Genomic DNA, 24,219 nt, shown 5'->3' with positions numbered 1-24,219 from the left:
TGTTGAATATAAAGTATGCAATCGATCGATATTTGAAATAGACTAGACACATTTTCAATAAAGTTTTCGCAAACGCTACTGTTACAACGTAAAAAGCGAACAACGGTAGATACTACTCATCCTGAGTGATCGTTTTGCACTAGAAAGCAGATTTAACCAACAGTTAGGATAAGAATGATTTCAAGTCAGTATAATACTTGTCTACTATTTCCGGGTACGTACAACACACACGCACGCACACACACATCCATCCATGTGCATGCTATGTCATTTGTTATTTTGCATAGAGGCGAGAGGTTTTAGAGAGTAGCAAAGGTTTCTGTTGTTGTTGTTGTTGTTGGTGTTGAAACCGTCAGGCACAGCGCATGATCTTGATCACGGGAATGCCCTGAGAAATACGCGACATTTCACATTAGCCGTGATCACGGGTAAAAGGTCGACCGAGTACTAGGGTCGCCAAAACCGGTCATTGAACTTGGTTGATTTCACTTTTCGTGCTCACACTTTCGGGAATGCTCGTTTTCGTTCGTTTTGCTTGTGATACACGCAAAAGGGGGGTTAGTTTGATTTATTCCCGGTAAAAGGATGTTTAAAGATTTTGAAGCTGAACAATAATAGGAACGGTTAAAGGGGAATTAAATAACTTAAAATTTATAATAATATTTGTTTTGTTTTATATATTGATGTTTGGTAAATGTCCACAAACGGCACAAAGCCATTTTTGTCGAGAACACTCTGTTTAGGGACAGTTTTTTTTATCTCCAGAAATGTAGCGTAGATTGTTGTTGAGGCTTGCTTGATACAAACAAAACTTCAACGCCAGATGTAGTTCTAAGCATTACATTAGGTTTGGAAGTAAGGAAGTGTTTGCCCTATACTAAGGTTCAGCTGTTAATTTAACTAATGTATAACTTTTGAACTGAAAAAAAAATCATATCTGCTAACATATAGCCACTAGCACGAACGTCTTCTCGTTTGTTTGCCAATGTTTCACAGTTGGCTGAAATATAGCAATACATAAGAATTCAGATTACTAGTGTGAGCAACAGAACGGCGTGCTTACGGGGCAATGTCGGTTGTTTGTAGAATCCCACCACACGCACGTTGCCACGGTGTCGACCTAATGCTAGGTCTTTGAACCGCGGCATAAAACTAGGTTAGTCAAAGCTTTGTGCCTATTCTACAGATGTCAGGATAGTCCACCAGCAGTTGTTGAGTAGGTCGCTGGCAAATGGAAATGTTTGTTCCTACACGTATATACCTCTCTCGTTTTGTGTAACAAATTTGCCCTGAAATTGTACATCGTTGGTCTGGTATTTTCTACCGAAGTGTAGCTTTATTTTAGGAGAAGGTTTTATGTTTTTTTTCTTAACATTTTATTTGGCTTTTTACAGTAATTTACTCGTCTGAATATTCCTGATATTTCACAAATATATTTATCTAGCTTTGAAAAGAATTCAGATTCTATTGTAAGTTTGTGTATAAAAATATTAGACAAGTAGGTATTTTAAGTAGGAAATGCGTAAGAAATCTTAATGTGTCCTACGCTTTAAAACAAAAACAGCTAATAACTTTGGTGTAATATTATCTTAAGCTTTATACCATGTTATAACTCATTGTTAACATAAAAAGGTAAAAAAGTAACCAAAGTGTACTAGTAGCATCTTGCCTTTTTCGATAACATAAAAGTAGATAAATACACGGCATTCACAGCATTGATAAAATTCAATTTAACATTTTGCTAATAATGCGCTTATGGTTGAAACAACATAAAATACATACAAAAATGTAGACACACACACACACACACACATACAGACCACCATCATAAAGCAGAGTAACGGGAAATAATAGTGGAAGATGTGAAAGTGAATTCACCGAATGAACAACACAACACAACAACTCGTACGTGTTACGTAAAGCATGGTTTCAACTTTGCAGCGTTTTTAGCGGTCGGGTCAGGGTCCATATTGCTTTTAAACAGTGTTGGAAAGCGTTTTGTCTGTATGGAGCTACTTTCTTCTACACATGATGATGTTACAATTTATAAACGAATGTTCAAAAGTTTATAAAAGCTCTACCATTGCGGAAGACTCTAAAATATTATGTTTCTCGTACTAGGCTTTTTGCAACTGCAATTACAATCGCTAGAATTTTCAAGATGTGTACTTCCTATTTCCTGCTCCGCTTAGTTCCCAGCTGTAAATCTTTCAAACTGCATGCAAATTTGTGCTAAGCTCTGTACCACAAGAGCAAGCACTAACACACACTTATTTCACCAGGCACTTTCTCCTGGTTATGGTTAACGTAGTCTCGCCTACATTCAACCATTCACTCGTTTGATGATGACGCGTTTCTGTTTTTTCTTCTTTTTTTTTTAATGATCAAGCTTTGTTACTTCCTCATTTCAGCTTTTCCGCATCCTCGGGGTGGCTGGTGGTGGTGGGTAACCGCTACTCGTGACTACGTTCGTATCGTGCGGATCATTTTAAAGATCGTCTTCCGTGTGCATTGATTCTCTGCATCGTGTTTTTCCTGTTTCACCTCTGCTGGCGGCGCTCTGCTGTCAGTTTGTTTTCCATTTATGCTCTGTATCTTGTTTTTTTTCTTCTTCTCCTTTTTGTTTGCGAAGCTTGCGCGAGACTGTGTGGAGATCGTTGCGACATCTCCAGCAGAAGGTTTCCAGTGTGCTTTTTATGAAGTTGAATAAGAAAAAGAAGCTGAAGAAGGGTGCCCAGCACAGTTTCACTACTCTTCGTTTTTCCTTTTATCCTGCTGCTCGTGGTTTCTGTTTCGCTCTGCTGCGGCGGCTCTTTCTCTTCGCGGCAAATGGCATGTAGCAGCGATAGACGCAATTGCAGATCGTTATGTAAACCTTCCATCATTTCCTTGTTCGTGGCATAAAAAAAAGACGGTCTGAGAAAGTGAGCATTAGTAGAGACGGGCTCGCAAGATAAATCGTCAATTATAACATGTCGTAACACGGCTTGAAGGTGTATAGATTCTTACCTTTTTAACACTTTGATCGCACCACGAATTTAACTAAGTAGGCTTGTTACACGTTGGGCATCATTTGTTTGTTGAAGCCTTGTCGATCGAAATGTATCGCCATTGTTCAAATAACTGTTTGCTGAAAAGATTTATTTCGTACGGCGAATAATAAAGCTGATAGGCAGTGTGACATGACTTGTGCAGTTAATATAAGGTGAGGAAAAAATGATTGATTCATTTTTTTCCACCAGTCCGCCAAATAACCTAGTTTTGAATGTTTGTTTGTTTCTATCTGATGCATAAATATAATATATAAAATAGGTTTCACTTGCTCTTACTGTAACAGGCAGTAAGTGTTTGCACAAATGCATTTTTGTTATTTGTTTCCCGCTTCCAGTAACGCGTACCATGGTGTGAAATCAAACCTAGAGGTACGCTCACGAATGAGCTGTTTACATGTCTCTTTTTACACAAAATGTATGAACCTAGGCGTCCAAGCTGTACGATTAATGTTTTGTCTTTTATTCACATTTCTGGGTCAGGTGTGGGCCTAGCAAACGTATCCACTGCTAGTGATCACCATACATCTATACATGTACTATTTAACTTATTTTGTTTCTCTTCATTTAGTGCACTTTTGCTTGTTTTGTTCTGGCTAAAAGAAAACAGTGAAATTGTTCCGACAAGGAAAAGGGGGAACAAAATTGTTTAGAGACGAATTGAATGCAAAAATGACTCAAAAAGTCGCTCGATAAACGAACCAACCGAACTGGGAAAAAAAATTGGAACGCTTTTACCTACTGAGGGAAACACAATCAGAAGTTACTCTAGTTTTCTAGCATTACTTATCATTTAGAATCAATTATCTACGACAATCGATGATGTTTTGTTGTTAGTAAATCAATAATCGCAGCATAGCAAAAGTTGCAGCAGTAATTATAAATGTTGAAACATACTTCCTTGGTTTTTCTGCTTTCCGGCTTCCGCAATTGTGAGATGCTGCCGGTTGAGGGCAATAATGGGCTTCAGCTTCAGTTGAAAATCCGGTTAAGACTTGAGTTAACCACAAAAATAAAAAAAAAAACGTGTACAAAAATGAAATAATGCATCCGCCGCACACCACCATCATCGACGAACCATCCCATCCCATCGAAAGTCACACGGGGTGTGTATGCTCTCACTACTCTCACTTTTACACTCACTTTCAGGAAGGTTTCACCAGTATTTTGCCCAGCTTTAGCTTTGGATGTAGCAACAACAACACCGAGCGGTTGGCTCGGATGAGGAGAGCATTGGACTTTTGGTGCTGCTTGTTGATGGAATTCGCTCCACACCGCGCGGGTTGTGCGCGGAATGGCTCACATTTAGCTTTTCCTGGTTGCAGTTTGTTCACTCATTGATGTGGGGCTGATCTCCTCTGCGTAGTGAAAGAGCTTACAATGCCAGAGAGAGAGAGAGAGAGAGAGAGAGATAGAGAGGGAGAGACAGAGAGAGGGTATGAAAATGAAGAGTGGTGGAGTGGTTGATTGTGTGTGGGAGGGAAGGGGTAGGAGGGGGGGGGGGGGGTGTTGGAGAGGGGAAGAAATACACATAGCAGCGGGTCGGCCGTGCCGAAGGGCGGAAGCATGTTTTTCGTTTTCATTTGCCACTCGCGCGGCTCGCGCCGAGAACCCGAGTCGGGTCTGTTCGGACGATTCATTCCGTAACCTACTTTGCTTCGATACGTACACGTTTTCCGTTTAGCTCGCTCTGGCTGCACACAATTATTTCGTGCCCCAAAAGATGAATAGTTTTCATTGAGTCAACAAGCAAGTAATACCGTGAGCGCTTTTCTATTGTTTTGTCCACGGTTCTGCCACGGTTTTTTTTTTTTTTTTTGGAAAAAGAGCATTTCTTCTAGTGAAAAAATTCAGCCACAGCCGCGTATTGCTACTTAAAACAGTGTTTGAACGGCCCCTACTCACCCCGTCTGCAGCTAGATTATGGATTTACCCTGACTGGTTTGAATCGAAGAAAGATGTAAAGTGCAACAAACATTTTCTGGAGCATGTGAATATTAATAGTCAAACCAAAAAAGAAGGAATACAGCAGCAGCAGTAGTGAATGGAAAGCGTAACAAACAAAAAAGGAGGAAAACCAAGCAAAAATCTGTGATGGGGAATTATTTACTCAGGAGGAAATTTGCGCTAACCAACAGTTTAAGTAGTTACCCAACCAGCAACAGATAGCAAATAGTGTTCAAAAGTCTAACTGCCGGCGAAATGTATCGTCCCTTTTGGTGGTGCACTGTTGATTTTTTTTTGTTCTGTGCAATTCCGAAATAACAAGTGAAACGCAGGAGCGACACTGAATCCTCCAAATATAAACACGGAAATCCTTGGCAAAGTGCAACAATGATGAGTGGTGAGTGCAGCAGTGATTCAACTTCATCGGCTGCAACTGCAATCACTGTGTCTGGAATATGCGAAAAGTAAACATAGCCCGCCAACACAAAGAAATTAAAATAGAGCTGGTGGTGATCTTCCTCGTCACTTGGGTTTACAGAGCGTGTGTGTGTTTGTGTGGATGTGTGTGTGGCCTCTTAGTACATTGTCCTATTAAATGTTCGTTTAAGCATTTTAGTGTGCATATGTGGCAGTGTACGTGTGTATGTATTCGTATGTGTGCGTGTGTGTGTCTTTCTCACTGCACCCGTTCTTCTGTGCAATTGGTCGATCTGCGCGGCATCGGCACGTGGATAAGAAACTAAAGAAATGTCGACCTTACTACTCCTTCATTTAGCGCTGAGCGGATCGTGGCAGTGAAAGTCACGCACGTTGTTGGTTACTGAGATCATTTAGTCAACAGACGACCGATAAACTACAACAAAGTGCACTTAGTGGTGGTCGGGTACGGTACGAATCCTGCGAATAAACTATCCTGTTTCTGGATGATGATCGTCAAAGCAAGCGGCGTGAAGTTGTCAAATGAAAGTGAGAGTGAGAGTGAGAGTGCGAGAGCGTAGCACGGAAGGATAGATTGGACACTTGCAGCTGCTTTCTGTATCACACCAAAAGACTGACACAATCCACTGCTGGTGATTGTTTTCGAAGGTTGTTAATTCTTGTTTTTTGCGGTTTGGAAATTTTATGATCAAAATCAACGATCAAAATGTTGATAACGTGCTCTTATTGTCCGTGTTGTGGTTGGCCGAAAGCGTTCACTGTTGCTGCAAAGTGTCGTAAAAACATTGCCATTTTAAGTGTTGGAAGTAAAGAAGTGAAGCTGGAGAAAGGTAGTACGGAAATGGTGAACCACGGCAAATGTAGTTGCTTCATCCTCTGACGCGTTTGCTGAAACATAAAATGAAGCACATTTGCTGTTCGATGCAAAGGTTGCTTTCCTGGTTAGATTGGAAGCTACTGAGAGACAAAGTGCGGTGTTTATAGTGGAGTTTGAGAAAATTGTGATATGATTGATAGCAAATTGAAACGTTCTTGATACACTAGTGAAAACGTCCACACCTGGACCAGCGAAGCTGTTCGCGATAGTTGTGATGTTGGTATCGGTAGTAAATTTTTAGCAAATACGCATCACAAAAAGTCAAACCAATTCAACTGACTTCAGTTGTGAATGTCCGAGAGTAAAAAAGTTCTCCGGGTGAGGAAGCGATTTTAAATTTTTTCGACTCATTGTAAAGTCCCCGGGAGCTGGAAGAAGCATCAAAAATGACATCATTAGGTAATTAAACACATAATATGGTACCATCCCTATTGACAAAATTGCCTTTATAACCGCTGTTAAGAGGCTTTCACAATAAAAATTTCCCTTAATAGTGCCGTTAAAGGTTTGTTTTTGCCAAATTGCGATACACTAATTCTAAGTACCGCGAAGGAAACGAATGTATCGGATTGCTGAGACGGGTTCGTCGCTTTGTATTTTTGTTCGGATTGTTTCATCGGCCTAAATCGATACTTGCCACATCAAGTAGTGTCATTCCCTCCTGCCAATCTAAAGGGAGTAAAATACACAATTAACTAGTTTCAACAAACTTTGCTGATAGTTTGTAAGAAATCTTCCATATTTGAGTATTCAACAGGGCTCACAGTTAGTCAATGGTCATGACCAGTAATGATGACGTAGAATAGTGTGTTAAGGGTGGGACAAAGTCAATGCGGTCCCTCAGATAATTTTCCCACACCTGATTACATGTGGTTGGTTTTTGCAGCGCCCATGTACACAGTTCATCGAACCTTCTTTTTTTTTTCCAATGTTAGACATGCCAAGGTCTTTTAACTGTCAATGCTGTGTGATTGCAGATATGAGCTTGCTGTGATACTATACTATTGATGCAAGTTGGTGCAAATTTTAACATTGTTTTGTGTAAATACTACGTTTAAAGTATTTTAAATAATTTCGATATGTGGTCCAATATTCGGAAATAAAATTTCATATCATATGGAATGCACTATTGGATTCTTTTTTTTTTCTCTTATTTGACAGCACGGGAGATCTCGGCCCGCCATTTCGGGCTGCTGTTATTCAGTTTAAACAAGTTGCTGGATAGTCAGTAATACGCGTACGAGGAATACGAATTCGGACAGAATTTGATACGAATCGAAGTACGATTACGGATCGTGTGTGTATGTAATTTACGAAAATTGTGACGATACTACAAATGTGAATTTATTACCTTCGCTATGTTTTCAAATAATTTAATTAGTTGAAACAAATATACCAGCACCGGAAATAGAATAAGAATTATTTTTTTGTATTAGTATCTTAGTATTTTAGTATTGGATCAATAGAGAATTTTACTCGGATTCACTTTTACCCAATGCCAAAATATGTAAAACAATAAAATTAATACATACGTTTATCTTAAAATTTAAAAAATACACTTTTAAATTTAAGCGCTGGCTTGCTCGATCAGTATAAAGTGATTTTTTAAATACTTTATTGTTTTTTTAACTTTACTAATATGATGATTTTTTAAATTATTAAAGGCCCACAGGCCGTTTTGCTTGCGAAATGGATGCTGCTAATACTGGTTTAACTATAGCAATACATTTTACTTGTTTCCCAAAAGTTTTCTCATAGAGTGTCGTAAACAATAAACAGATACATAAAAAGACGGTGCAATGTCGTGAGTGACACAATTTGTACTTCATTTACTATTATGCAGCTACCAGCTAGACTGAAGAATGCAAAAAGTTTTAAAAATAAACTCTACTTCAAAAAAGAGAGTACAGACCGATCAGAAACATGCCGATCGACCACGAGCGAGCGAGCGAGTGAGCAACCGAGTGCATGCGTGTACACGACACGGTAAAGATGAAGTGGTGCTACAATTACGTCACAGCCAGAAGTCCACAACGAATCACACACTTGTGGGGGGATGTGATGCAGGTTTATACATACACACACACGCACGCACACACAAGCGCAGAAAGAGCACATTTCTAACATATTCTCAACGTTCTGGATGTCGGTTCGGGAAACGGTACCACACTACAACGTATCGATGTGTGTTTTGCCAGTCGGAATGTGGGTTAAATGTTGCGGTAGGTTAGTTCTATCGCGAATTGTCGACTAGACTCACCCGTTGCAGAGCGCAATGGTGGTAATACGAGCTCTGGCGGTGCATTCTGAATACACATACTCATGACCATTGACGACTCTAGAATAAGCTGTGGCGGCGTGGTGTTGCATCTTGGCTCATTGTGATGTGTGAATTAACGGGGTGGCAGCTCGAGTGGTGTCAAAGTAATGTAATTTTTTTTTCTTGCTGTATTAGTTTATGTAGTTTTTCTTCATTTCTTTATGAATCTACAATTAAGAATAATATGACATGACACACAGTTCGACTGCTACATCGTATCAGTGATCGTGTCCCAGAGGGGTTGCACTATCAACGCCGGTGCTTTAACCTTTAAGCGCTGCTTTGTCCTATCGAACGCGGAAATACAAATAAAGACGCTCGCACAGGGTGTTGATGTTCAGGTTGAAGTAATCATCGGCATTGGACATTTGTTCTGCTAAATCATACATAATCGTATCATAATGTTATAAACCGTTTCTTACTGAATCGCAGCAGACGCTGGTACACTTGATGGCATGCATCTCTAATGGTATGTTTCTTCCCGTCTATCTCTTTTTTTTTACTTTCACAAACTAGGAATTATGACCCTGAGCCGTGGACCATACAGCGAGCTCGATAAAATGAGCCTATTTCAAGATTTGAAACTAAAGAGAAGAAAAGTCGACTCAAGATGTAGCAGCGACGGCGAATCTATAGCTGACACGAGCACATCGTCGCCGGATCTTCTGCAGCCACTGTCTCCGAAGATGTGTGATCAGCAACAGTCTGCGCATCAAACTCCAAAGTGCACTGCTCCGTTGGCAGCCAGCGATGATGGATTGCAGAAGGAAGCTCCAGAAGCGCTAACTTCGCCACCTACCACACCGTCAACGGCGGACGAAGAGCACGACCAACAGGTGTGCACATCTGCCAGTAGTAGTTTTGACACTGTTACAAACGATATCGCAAGTAGTGAAAGACACGCTATAAACACCAGCAGCAACAGTTACCATAGCAATCGTTTGAATGGAAATGAAATGAAAGATGGAAATGCACGTTCCCATCACCAGCAGGATGGGTGCATTTCCGTCAGTTATCATGATGACGATAGTGACCCTGCCGATGGCGGTTCGGCACCGAAGCCTTCAATGAGCGGGTTCGACAACGGTACTTTAGCAAATGCCGCCAACTTCAAGGACGATGCCTACGACGGTAGTCATAGAGCGTCGCCTGAATTCGCACTCGAAGCTGTACAAGAAGAGCGAACAACCGCTAGAAACGGTAGCCGCGGTAATACCTCAAACGTAACCGCTGCTAGTGTGATACGTTCTGTGGCTGATGAACGGCGACCTCGTTCGGTCAATCCTCCTACCATCTCCATAACAACATCTACCACTACCAAGGAGCAGCAAACAACTAGTAGTAGTGGTAGTGGTGGTAGCAACGCTCTTAGCACTAATAAGTGCGAACGACTAGACAGCACTGTCAGTATCAACCTACAAACCAGCCATACTACTAATAACAACAATAGCAGTGGTGCCACTACTACTATTACTACTGGTTCTACTACTACAACTGCCAGTACTAGCGAGACTGGTGCTAGTGGTAAAGCACTAGCACCACCACATCAATATCATCACTACGGTGAGAACTGTGCTAGTGTTGACGATGACGGTGATCGTGATCGGGCAGCACAAAATGGAATGGTTGAAAGCAGCGGTGGTGCAAATCCAACCGTTAGCAATGTCAGAGTTATTGCTGGTAGTGCTCAGACGCAGCAGCAGCAGCAGCAACAACAACAACATGTCACGGTCCTTGTTACTCCGGCTCTATCGCGGATGAAAACCATTCATCTTACCACCGCAGAGGGAAAGAGCACTGGAAATGCAGCAACGGCTGCAGCGGCTGCGGCAGCAGCAGCAACGACACTGGTGACATTAGGAATGCGGAAGCAGCAATCGTTGCCACCACTTTCCACAGAGCCAACGTCTCCACCGACATCATCGTCTTCATCGGCAACGGCATCTTCGTCATCAATATTAACTACGTCCTCATCGATATCAAACTCTATCAGTACGCCATCGAATGGGCGCAATTTCAACAACAACGGAATGCTAGACCGGTTGCTGAGCGAGGGCAATGAAGTGGATGGTGGTGAGCAGCACAGCAGACAAAGCACACAATCACCACCAACGATCGGGTCCTCCACACCCACTGACACCACCACTACTACAGCTACTACCGTGTCGGCCACTATTGGCTCCGTGTCTCCCTCGGTATCATTATCCTTTCAGCATCAAACGTCATCTGCTGGGGCAGGTGGCTTATCTTCAAAGATTGTTTCTAGTCAAGCGAACGCCGACGGTGGAGCGAGTGTTGTTGTTGGTGCTGTTCCTAAGAATCCTAGCCATCCGCAACATGTTATAATAACGCAGCAGCAAATGCTTCAAGCGATGCAGCAGCAAATACGCATCAAGAAGGAGCGTCAACAACAGCAGCAGATGATAGTTGCAAGTTCTGTAGCGCAAAACAGTCATCGACCGATCGGCGCAAGTTTTTCGCCAGTGCATCAGGCACCGCAGTTGGTTATCAAACGAGAACGTAGCGTCAGTGGTGGTGGGTTAAAATTACCGCACGCACCCGGCTCCATAGCACCACCGCATGCGACAATTGTGCGCCAACCTGCCAACAGTCCGGGGCCGATGGTTTCACCAATGCAACCACCGTTATCTCCGCATCAGCCACTGCCCTACCGTCAGCCGAATAGTCCTGCGCAGGTAGGTTCGTCTTGTGGCAATCAGCAGCCTCAAGTGATTGTGAAGCGTGAGCGTGGATCATCGATGCACCAGCAACAATTTCATCAACCTCCTTCTGTTGCAAACGCTGTGTGTGTTAGTGGATCAAACTCAATAGGCGGGTTCACCACCAGCAGCATAAATGCTACTACAACGTCTTCAATAGTATCCACGGTCGGTAGTTTATCGATTCGTAATCCGATCCGGGATGCTGCTATATTGTTTCGAGTAAAAAATGAAACAAACGCTGCCAGCGTTCTGGCAAGTCAGCAGCAGCAGCAGCAGCAACAACAACAGCAACAACAACAGCAGCAGCAGCAGCAGCAGCAGCAGCAGCAGCAGCAGCAACAACAACAGCAACAACAACAACAACAGTTGCTGCAGCTTCAACAGCAACAACAACCACACCACCGAATGGTATGGCCAGGATCAGCAGCGTTAGCGGGTCCTGCAGTAGTGTCTTCCGGTGCGGGAGCGTCTCACCGAATTAATGGTGTTAAACCAGAAGTAATTGGTGGCCCGTTACCGCCCATACGAAGCCAGATATCCTCACCGCATCAGCACACTCATCAACAGCAACAACAACAATCTCCCCACCATCAGCAACAGCAGTCACCACAACATCATCATGGCAGTCCAGGCCCGATTGCATCACAAACACCTCCCCGTGCTACCCCTACCGTAATAATGGGAGAATCATGCGGTGTTCGTACGATGGTTTGGAGCTACGACAACACACTGCAGCAGATTCATAACACGGCTTCATCCAACACGATGGGTGGTGGTGGAAACTCGACTGCAGAGACTGTGCCTGGTATAGCTACGGTGAGTGGCAGCATGGCGGGCACGCATCTTCAACATCATCATCAACAGCAATTGACGCATCATCAGCATTTGCAAAATCAACACACGGCTGCCGGGTCAATGAACAACAACCATCATCAACAACAAGGCTCACCTCACCAAGCGAATGGTGGAACGGGAAATACCGGCAACAGTGGCATGATTACGAGCAATAGCAACAATGTCTCACCGAACAGCAACAATGAGGAAGCCGCCCATCTTCTCTTAAGCTTGGGGCAGTCGGTCGTACCGGCAAGCTCACCAACAGCCGCTGTTGCAGTAGCTGCTGCCGCGGCGGCTGCTGTTGCCGGTCATACCCAAGCATGGCAAGCGGCGAATCATCCGCGCACCAACTTACCGCTCAATATGGAGCGACTGTGGGCCGGTGATTATGGCCAATTTGCAACCGTAGGATCTCAGCAGCAACATCAACAGCAGCAAGCGCTAAACCTGACTTCTCAACAGCAGCAGCAGCAGCAGCAGCAACAACAACAACACTTGTCTTGGAGCCTAAGTGGGGCTGGAGCAGTTGGTGGACCGAAAAAGGTTAGTACACTTGTAACAGTGTCCCTCCGTATAGGTCCGTTTATATGGTTGTCTGTTGCTTTGTAGGAAATATTGGACGACATGCCACCGGACGAAGACGACCAACCGTTAGTGTGTATGATATGCGAAGATAAAGCAACGGGGCTGCATTATGGCATCATAACGTGCGAAGGCTGCAAAGGATTTTTCAAGCGAACAGTGCAGAATCGACGAGTGTACACGTGTGTTGCTGATGGAACATGCGAAATTACAAAGGCGCAGCGTAACCGTTGCCAGTATTGTAGATTTAAAAAGTGTATTGAACAAGGAATGGTGCTTCAAGGTAAGTTTGGTCGAATATTACACGATCGTTTGTCCATGGGGACGATCCATTAGAAGAAACTGTAACGTTTGCTTACTTTTTTAAATCAATTAAACCTTAGTCAAACTCAGTTGATAGTAGACAGCATAGTGCGGTTGTCAAATGAACTGTATATTTTCTATTCATGTTCCAGCGGTCCGAGAAGATCGTATGCCCGGTGGCCGAAACAGTGGAGCTGTCTATAATTTGTACAAAGTAAAATATAAGAAACATAAAAAGAACAACCAGAAATCATCCAATACTAAGCTGCAGCAAGGTACTGGTGCCATTGGAACCGCCATCACTAGCCTTGGTGACATCGGTGTCGGTGCTGCCGGCCCACTAGGAGGTGGTATTGCGTCCGTTGGTAGCGCGGAAAGTCCAAAGTCGACCAATATGTATCACCATTCGCATGTAGCAACGCATCTACAACAACACCACCATTTGCCATCGACAACATCGCCGACGATGGTAAAATCAGAGAGCATGAATCTGAACATAATGAACGGTACCATCCTGAAGACAGCACTCACCAATCCGAGCGAGATCGTGCATTTACGACACAGGCTGGACAATGCCGTAAGCTCATCGAAGGATCGGTCGATCTCGTACGAACAAGCCTTGAATATGATACACACCCTTATTGACTGTGATGCTATGGAAGATATAGCGACCCTACCGCATTTTAGTGAATTCCTCGCAGATAAGTCAGAGATTGGCGACAAGCTGTGCAACATTGGCGACTCGATCGTGCACAAGCTGGTCTCGTGGACGCGGAAGCTTCCGTTCTACACGGACATTCCTGTCGAAATACATACCAAACTGCTGACGGACAAGTGGCATGAGATATTGGTATTAACTACGGCAGCCTACCAAGCGATGCATGGTAAGAAAAACACCAGCACCACGCAAACGCAAAGCAGTAGTGGAGGGATCGTGCTAGCGCCGGACAAAAACGATCCCGAATTCACTGAAGAGGTGAGGAAATTGTGTTATAATCATTTATGATTTTCTTAGAGCATATATGCGTTTAGTAGTATTTGGGGTATGAACGATCGAAATTCGATCAAATGCATGCAATGGACACCAAGTCCTGGCTAGCTGTGGTTTGCGTGAAAAAAAGATTGATGTTAATAGATTGCATAGTCGACATATAACAGGGTATCATGTCTTTTGTAATCTGTAGTATTATGTGTTCGTTGCAATGTAAAAGAAATGCTAATTGGAGCAGCTAGAGAGTCAACACAACCTAGTGACTGCAATGTAAGATTTCTTTATATTTTGAATGTTATCCTGTAACAGTGAGGCTCGTCCGGATAATCAATTGCTTTATTACAATAAAGCTGCCCAGGACTGGGTGGCAATATTGTTATAGAGTGGTTTGTAAACGGAAGACTTGTGCAAATCAAATGCATGGGGCTATCGCTGGAAGTTTTGTCGTCAAATTTTCATCACCATCCAAATTTGAAAAGTTTTTTTTAATGCAAATTTTATTATCATTTTACAATGCATAATTAAAGCTTTATAGTTTTCGGTTGTACTGTGTAGTGCGTTTGACATGCTTACTAAAGACTGCAATTTTTCTACCATTTTAGATAACCTCTCACTTGCATACGCTACAATCCTGCCTTACCACCCTTATGGGACATCCCATCTCTATCGAACAACTCAAGATCGACGTCGGCCAGATGGTAGAAAAAATGACGCAGATTACGATAATGTTTCGTAGGATTAAACTCAAAATGGAAGAGTATGTTTGCCTGAAGGTGTACATTCTGCTTAATAAAGGTAAAACTGTTCATTCCAATCGGTACCGATCAAGCGCTAACGTTAATACTTATGAATAATGATTTCTCTTTCCGTTCATGCCGTCCGGTAATCATAATAATCCTCTCAACAACGCTACGTACTCGGCGAGGTAGAAGTTGAGTTGGAAAGTATTCAGGAAAGATACATACAAGTACTTAGAAGCTATCTACAACACACCGTTCCGCACAATCCCAACCGACTGAGTGATCTTTTGGCACATATTCCTGAGGTAAGTTTTTGGCGCGCAGAGTTACCCCCTCCCCCCCCCCCCCCAATGTTGTCCCTACTGAAATGGTTGATCGTTTTTATTACAGATTCAAACGGCAGCTAGTTTGCTCCTGGAGAGCAAAATGTTTTACGTACCCTTCGTTCTAAATTCGGCCAACATCAGGTAGCGAATGATCGATTGTGACGTGACGTTAACATCGAACACTCATCGAAGAGTTTCTTGCGACGAGCGTATTACAACCAATCCAAAGAAATCGGAGCAAATTTTTACACACTGTGACAAGGCGATCGGCCGGACGGAAAGCACCACCAGCACGCGTGTTGTGCAACAGGAACGTGTCGAGTGCCGGAACCACCGTTCTGTCTCCCTTTTGGCAGCAGATACATCCTTTTCGAATGTGGGCTCCTTACAACAGGAAAGGGACCCCTGGCGCCAGGACGTTACGGCGGCTACGTGCGTTCCGAATACCATTTTGAAAAGCAGATTAAACGCATCGGCGGAAACTGTACCGAAAAGGCTTGTTGCTGCAAAGGTGAGGCCTCGCGATAGCGACCTTGAGATAGACAGTAGTGAGATTAGCACCGACCGCAGCATCATCAACAGCGTCAATAGTCCTTTCACTGCCGATACACAAATAATTAACATAAATAATCGTACTGCTAATAATAATTACATTGTACATAATGATACGGACTACACCAATAGCACCAATGCCGTAACAATATTTGTTATTAAAACAGTGTTACCTGATGATTAGTAACTTCGATACATTCGAGGCCATAATAAAGCACAGTCTATATATATATATATATATATAGATATAAATATATATGTACATGTGGGATGCGTATCCGTTTATAAACATTGACTACGACCGACCACGACCCTAAACAAACCTTGTTAGATAGGTAGAAAACCGCATCCGCGTGACGCATGGTAAAGGGTGTCTGTGTCCTCTCCGTCTCTTTAACACTTTAACATTTTCCCGCTTCTGAACATGGAGTTCCGTCCTTCGGAGAGACGCTTGAAAAACATGAATCACACATACACACAGACGGATAGTGAAACAGTTTGTGAAAGTGCGGTGATGAAGCCATTTTACCTAGCATTAACATCGTCGCGCGGTGCTTTTGCAGTAGAATGCAGCACATGCACATGTAATGCATTTATTCGAACAAAAAGTTTGTATTGTCCGTGGGGGAGACAGTTTAAGGCTAATTGGTAAGTTTTTTTTTGTTTGTTTGTTTTCGTATTGATCGATTGAGTTGAGTTTTATGTGATAGATACGCGCAAAAATGTCTTATTCGTTTTGATTCGTATTGATGCGCAAGACAAGACGGTGCTGCTAATAAGAATGGTTAATACAACCAAAATATTACGATTAAGACTCCTGTAACTGTTGCATACACATATGAACCGTAAGCAAGCCGGCGCGTAGAGAAACCTGTAGCTTTTGTAGGGTATGTGAGGTGTACCGGGTACAAAGGAAGCTAAAATTGTGCGTACGAAAAGGAGGAAAGGAAACACGCGGAGGTAGTACTGAGGACACAAGGCACGGACTTATTGTGTGTTTTACGAATTTGCTTTCTATTGTCATCCACTAATTGCCTGACGATGGACGGAGCGAGCAATGCTGTAAAGATGTGTTTTTTTTTTTTGTGTACAATTTATATTGGCTAGCGATAATAACAATAGCATGAAACACACATGAAAAATCATATTCATTCATCATCATACAGTAGAGTAAATGAACAGAAACACACAAAAGCAACACATGATTTCAGGCATCTTGTGGTCATGGCGGTCAGCGTTATCATCTTAACGTCAACATAATACAATATTATATTACAACAGCAACAAACGAAAAAAAAAAAACATTGGGAAATTTCAAACTCTGCATGATAATGGAGCTCATGAAAACATTCGAGGAAATTAATTTTCCAACACTAGGAAGTCTGAAATGAATGCCTTCTTATATTGATATAGTAAATTAATGCGCATAAAAAAAGCTGGTAGCGAGCCAGGAGAGAAATAAACAGTAGATGCGAAAGACATCGAAAAAAATAAAGTAAAAATAACAAACAAACAGACATTTACAAACAAGGTAAATAGGCAAAAAGGGCGTGAAAGTGCTGCGTATCATACATAAAAGCAAAAAGAGATCAATTCGCATGCGATAATCGGTGCGTGCTAGCAGTTTGTAGTAGACAAAATCTTGAATGCGAAACAAATAGTGTGTAGGAGAACATGGAACGTATCGGAATGTCCATATTATTATGTATGCGTACGCAGAGTGCCGGTTTGTGGTGAATTTTTCGCGAAAGCTAGACTGGAGGACCTTTCTATTCTGTTTTCTTTTTTTTTTTGTTTTGTTTGTTGATTACGAAAATGGAAGCCCGAAAAACCATAGAGTTTCTTTTTCCCGTGCCTATATACATATATATATATATATATATATATATAGAGAGAGAGAGAGAGATATACAGACATTAGTACAAGGAAGCAGAGCAACCGGAAATTGTGTTACAATGTAACCGTTTTAGTTCAGTTTTAGATTCTCTTTCATTACAAATCCAAACCCATTTACTACACACTGCCAATGTAAAAATAGTTCTAAATCCTCCCTCACATTTACGCTAAGCGCTTCTACTCAGCACAAACACTGCCATGCCAAACAATATTGATGTCATACCATTTGTGCTAATAGCATTCAAATCTAAAACACGAACAGATCCCTGTATCCCTCATTAAATGATTTTTCATCCACACTTTCCATGCCCTTTCGATGAGCGCAGAGACCTGCTCACAGCAAACAAAAAGAAAAGAAACAACAGAAACTTACCAAAGCATTTGTCTTCAGATGATGATCGTGGCTTTTTATAACTGCACTTATAACACACTTTGTTTTCAGCAGCACCTGGCCCTGCTGCCTAGACACATGGCTCGCTCGTTTATTGTTATACTTGTTGTTACTGACACACTGTAGAATAAGCATATTGTACGGCAACAACTTGGTGTACTCTTGTGTGTATTGTTTGTTTGAGTTTTGACTGCCACATAACGGATCCCAACAAACACCCTTTTTAGCGGCTATGAAAATAATATTTTACCTTCTTCCGTTGAATTAGCATCAGCTTTAGCTAGATTAATGGAATGTATGATAACGTAAGAAAACGGCATACATTTTTCCAGTACATTACAAACACATATTCCGATTGCACATAATCCATATACATGCATTCTGGCAACTAGACTGGCCACTAAGCTTTCGATAATGGTGGCTTTTCAAGTGAGCCAGCGTGAAATGGACGCAAAATTATGCGCCGTTTCGTCAATAGTTAGGTGACATTGATTTCCTGGTTTAAATGGTTTCGAGTTGTTTTTCTGTTTATTTCATTGGTATTTTGTCAAAACGGATAAGACTGCAGCTATTTGGAGAGAGGGGAGAGCTGTATAAGCAAGCAGGGTCTCGCGGTCACTGAAAAAAAAAGGTTCTAAGCAAGTATAGGAAAGGAAACGGCCGTTTCTGTTTTAAGTGTTATTTAGTTAGAATCACTATAATAGAACGTTATTGAATGCATCTGTTTAGCAATAATAAGAAAACGCTCCGTTACTCTATCAATTTACAACTTACAACAACCCTTGCGAACGTTCCTCATCTAAATCTAACCAACTATCTTAACCATTTTTTGATGCATTACACCCACCATGGAAGGCTATCGTATTTTTGACGATAACAGGTAGTATAGTCGCTCCTAGGAAAGTTACGATTTGTTACGGTATCCTACTTACAATAAGCTATTACTAGCTACTCGACTGTTTCTTTCACACTTTCAACTTACTTATTATGGCTGCACAGTGTGTGCAGTGCGAGTGTGTTTTCGCTGGTATGATTTATGCTACTAGTAATAGAAATTCGACGATAAACACCGCTCACTGGCGGTCACACGGATCACAAACACACAGACACACACACACACTAACTGCAACATAAGCATTATTCAACCACGGTCTGGAAAGCAAAGCGTGTCCTTGTGTTGCCTTTCCCTCCTCGGAATATATTGTGCATAGGCTGCTGCTGTATAAGTTTTGTTTAATTTATTAGGAATGATGAAAAAAAATAAAACAACACATGTAAGGCATTAATGTAAGCAACAATAGCAACAAAAATGATAGCATAATTATGTATCCAAGGCATCTCGTTCTAACAAAATTTAGTTACACGTCTAGTGATTGCGTATGCATGTGTCAGGGGAGGAGTATCTCAAGCGAAAAAGTTTCCAATTCCACACAAGAGGAAGATACAAAACACAACACAAAAATACCCACACATAAGCAACCATACCCATAAGCAGTCAAATATCGCACATAAGAGCAAACACAAAAAGCAAAAACCAAATAATTAGATGATAGAGGAAAATTGTTTGACGGTTTAGGTAGGTAGGTAGGTTACTTTACTTACTTTTTACGGTTCAAAATGTGGTGCGTGCGCGTTGCGTGTGTTTATGTTGTTTTTTGTTTTTTTTTTTTTGTGTGTGTTTAAATCATGCCAGTCGAGGGTATGCGTAACAGCAGAACAGAGATCGTTTAGGCACTTGTTAGATTTACGAAACAGAGAAGGAGGAATGCAAACAGTAATTCAGAACATACTCGGCTACACTAAACACAGCTGGACACGATGTGTGCAAAGATTAATGATAGGAATGGGACACTTGCTGGACATTTTTCGAAAGTAATTTGCGTTTTTATCAGCTTACAAAATCCTTAAAACCCCCTTTACTACATCCAGCCCAATTCGCATTCATTGCACACTTAGGAAGAGAAACCATGAATTATTGTTACCAGTGACACCATTATGCTGCATTGTTGACTGTATTAGCTGTACGCTATATTTGCGTCAACCAAATCCCATTTGTTCGGATTGCCTAAACTACACTTTGCTAAAACAAAACAATTTATGAAAGACAACAATTTTATGTGTTGTGAAGGAGAAACAACAGCACAACAACAGTAGTACACACGTGTCTGAGGGGAGGAATGAGTTAGATTTGATGATTTTTGAACTTAGTTTTCCATTCCAAGCAATTGTCTTTTAATGGGGCACGCAGGTTCGACAGGGAATTGGCTTCTTTTTCTTTTTTTTTTTTTGGTACAAATCACGATCCCTGATTCTCGATTCTTAGACTAATTTTTTCTATTCCCGTTCGCATCATTACCACGATTGGTCGTTGAACATACTAACATTGATCGTGCGAGAAAAGAGGGTGATTACCAAGGGGCGGATCCAAACAAACAGTTTAGCAACAACAACAGCAATCATTTACATCAATAAGAGTGCATTTTATTAGATTTAGTTTAGTTTACAGTGGAAGAAGACTGCGTACATGGTTGAAATGTTCCCACCATGTTTCATTCCGTTCGGTTTCGTTGTCCATTTTTGCACTGGTTTTGTTTGCTGGTGTATGCGTGTTTGGCTGTTGTACGAAATGTGTATGTGCCACACATTTCCCTCCCAAAAGAAAAGAAGAAGAAAGCACACACACACACACACACTCACACACACAATTTGGTCTGATAGCGCGCTGGAAATGCTATGTTTGCTGTGTTAATATTGTATTCATATGTAGAGGGATCGGAAGAAAAAAAGGCTGAATCAAGCATTGGCACCGTACATTGTATAATCCCTACTACTGCCGGTGTCTTGTGGTGGCAAGAAGTCATCATCGCATCATCACCACCACTCTGCCCTCTTTGGGAAATGCATGGCAACATATGGTGTTGTGTGTTGTATTGTTAAAACTCTTAGAATAGATCTATAATAGATATCATTAAGACGAGCAACCGTGAAAGAAGCTGTAAGCATAAAACATAAACATAAACATAAAAAAGGTGGTTCAAAGTTACCAAACGAAGGGAGAACAGCTAGCTAGTGCGCTCGCTAACACACCGCAATTCAAAAACAAACCAACAAACAATCAAAAACTAAGTAGCCATCTCACACACACACACACACACACACACACACACACACACACACACACACACACACACACACACAGTAATACCATTTCATTTGCGGTAGTGATTGTTATATTTTTTTAAAACTTTTTCCTCTGTTTTACGTACGTTAATTTGATCCTTTTTAAGTAAACCTCTTTTTCTTAAATTTTTATCACAATAAACTCCATCATGTGACACAAGTACTTGATATTGAAACACGAATGATGACTGTTGATGTTGCGAATGCGAATACGAGTTTCCCGAGCGTCCTAGCGGATTGCTTGTGTCCACCAAAGAGGCACTAGTAGTAGGCGGGTGTAAAAGATATGATTCGGTTTCATCCCCACCCTAGATGCACGTTGTTATTAGCTATTTTCTTAAAGTTGCTTTTCGTTAATCTGCTGTGCTGTGTAAAGCACAAAAAAATCGCGCAGAGATCCTTTACATTGTAACCACAAGACACATACAATACACACAGCACATAAGCACACAACCAAAGCTGCCATTTACTAATAATAATCGTACGTAGAATGCACCAGCGCAACACAGCTACCTACCAATTGTTGGGTGCATTGTGTGTGCATGTTAAGAAACGTAAGCAATCGTATACAGCATTAACGCAAATAGGGCAATACAAACTGCGACGAATCGTGCATAAATCAAATCGCTACAACCGACTACAGTTAGCTAATTTGTTGAGCTTTTTTTTGTTAGTTCATCGTTTGAATTGGACACTGGAAAAAGGGATCATTTTGTTGTTCGTTCTTTTTAAATTTTCTTCTCTGTTTTGTAAGTAACGCCAGATAACTGTAACCAGATATGGCTTATATAATTATAATGTGCACATTACTGTCGCTCATTGTGAACGATTTAACGAAGCGCAAATAAATGCACCTTGAAACATGTAACTGCCAGCAAGCAACGGCCTGCCATTTTTGTCCCAATCTTAACCGTTGCAAACCCACAAAGGGAACATCGGGCACCCAAGGATACAGAACACTGCCATTTCATAAGCTTGTTGTGTGTGTGTGTGTGTGTGTGTGTGTGTGTGTGTGTATGTGTGTATTTTTTACATCTAAAAAATATAGTGAAATAAAACCATAAACTGATACTACAAACTAAGTTGAGGAAATGTTGAAACCAACCTTATACATGTACTCATACATGTAAAAGGATAGTAACTTAATAGGACAGAAACATGCCCACACGCACACGCATTTGTGCATCATTATTGAGGAGATGGGTCGTGCTCGGAAGATAAAGGTGCAAAAAAAGTGTAGGGAAAATATGTTTGTTTGTTTTGTTTTGTTTTAAACAGAAACAGAAGCTAATCATTCTAAACGAGAAAAGATTGACTTATTCCACTTCGTATGACTATGGCGGCACACCTTCTCAGATAAAGAGTTGGACAAAAGGAAGAAAAGAAAATGAGAAGAAAGCATACTCACACACGCATACACACAAACACATACTCGTAGGCAAAATTGGTTTGCAAAAGCAAGATACGAAAATTATCATTTAAGAGAGAGGAAAACAGAAAAGAAAACAAAAAATAAACTGTAAGCGTCATTGCACCGTACATAGAGTTAAAAACTAATTAAAAATGGAAACAAAACAACACGCGACTGATGATAAAAACGAATAGAGAGAAGAGGAAGGAAAAAAACGTAGTGGGTATAATACAAAATGCCTGCGCTAATTTTGTGTAAAGAAGAATGCGAGTAATAAAATAAGAACTATACAATTTGTGCAATTGCTATGTGAGAGATTTTGTGAAAGAACACCCAATATTATTATTATTATTATTATTATTATTATTATTATTATTATTATTATTTATTAACGTGTTGTCTGCCTATAGGCTACACTACACTCTTACACTCTACTTAAAATTATTTGACTCTAAACTTAGAGAAATGGGGAGGGAGTTGAGTGCTAAAGGGTAGACCGCATACTGGAGCGTAAGGATGGAAGGGAGAGATGGAAATCGAACACAAGAGACGAGGAGTTAAACGAACGCAGTGCCCTCAAAAAAGGATCGTTGCGACCGGCAGACGTACGGCGCCTAGGGATAATCAAAGGGGGACGAATGCGAAGGGAACGGTTAGGGACATAGAACGGGATGGAACCAAGCAGAGAAGGAGCATCTATACAGTTCAACAAGAGGGAAGCGACAAAAAGTGTTTGGGAACGTGATCGACGGTCTTCGAGAGAGTCAAGACTCAGCAACTGACACCTTGACTCGTAACCGGGCAGGGTGGAGGTGGATCTTCCAAGGAATTTGCGAACCGCAAACCTGGTAAAAGACCTCTGCACCCGCTCGATTCGATCCATATGGATCCGAGCCGTTGGTGACCAGATTACTGAGCAATACTCCAGCAATGACCTGACCAGCGAACAGTACAGCGTTTTCAAACACAGAAGATTAGAGAAGTCACGAGCAATACGCTTCAGGATACCCAGTGTTTTCCAGGCTCTAGCAACCATAGAGTCGATGTGGGACGTTAGGGTAAGGCCACTATCGAGCCATACGCCTAAGTCCTTGACCAGCGAAACCCGGTTGACTAGGACCTGATCAAGCACATAAGGATAGAGGAAAGGAGTGCGGGAACGAGTAAACGAAATGATTTGACACTTCTCAGGACAAAGGGTGAGAGAGTTATGAGCACACCAAGAGGAAAAACGGTTAAGAACAGTTTGAAGGAAAACGCAATCCGCACCCGATGAGATTGGGAAAAAGATTTTCACATCATCGGCATAGCAAAGAAAGCTATCTTGTGGCAAGACAGAAGTAATGTCATTAAGGAATAGGACGAACAATAGAGGACTTAAGACACTACCCTGGGGAACACCGGCCCCAGAACCGAAGGAAGTAGAGAAATTAACATTTAGTTTAACACGATATGTACGCTCACTTAGAAATGACTGCAACAAGGAAACAATTATGCTGTTGATCCCTAATTGTGACAATTTCTCAAGAAGTAACTCATGAGGAACGCGATCAAACGCGGATATAATATCTACGAACGCTTTGCGCTGGGACGAGTGATGAAGTTTTCGAACTAATGCTCCACCAGGAAGGTCCTTGTTATCGACCCGTTCGGTA

The 24,219-nt window shown here is 41.6% G+C and overlaps 1 protein-coding gene across 1 annotated transcript in view; it reads left to right on the top strand.

The window, feature by feature from the left end:
* Positions 1 to 15,404, top strand: part of LOC126561326 (hormone receptor 4-like) — a 39,638-nt gene extending 24,234 nt beyond the window's left edge. Inside the window, exons 2-7 of the mRNA XM_050217400.1 lie at positions 9,149 to 12,735; positions 12,802 to 13,057; positions 13,230 to 14,053; positions 14,671 to 14,863; positions 14,998 to 15,113; positions 15,199 to 15,404. Coding sequence (XP_050073357.1) covers positions 9,154 to 12,735; positions 12,802 to 13,057; positions 13,230 to 14,053; positions 14,671 to 14,863; positions 14,998 to 15,113; positions 15,199 to 15,279 — 5,052 coding nt within the window. The 5' untranslated portion in view covers positions 9,149 to 9,153 and the 3' untranslated portion in view covers positions 15,280 to 15,404. The remainder of the gene's footprint in view (positions 1 to 9,148; positions 12,736 to 12,801; positions 13,058 to 13,229; positions 14,054 to 14,670; positions 14,864 to 14,997; positions 15,114 to 15,198) is intronic.
* The last annotated feature ends 8,815 nt before the right edge of the window (positions 15,405 to 24,219 follow it).

This window comes from Anopheles maculipalpis, chromosome 3RL (genome assembly GCF_943734695.1).
Source record: "Anopheles maculipalpis chromosome 3RL, idAnoMacuDA_375_x, whole genome shotgun sequence".
NCBI lineage: Eukaryota > Metazoa > Arthropoda > Insecta > Diptera > Culicidae > Anopheles > Anopheles maculipalpis.
This window is presented reverse-complemented; position numbering and strand designations above follow the sequence as displayed.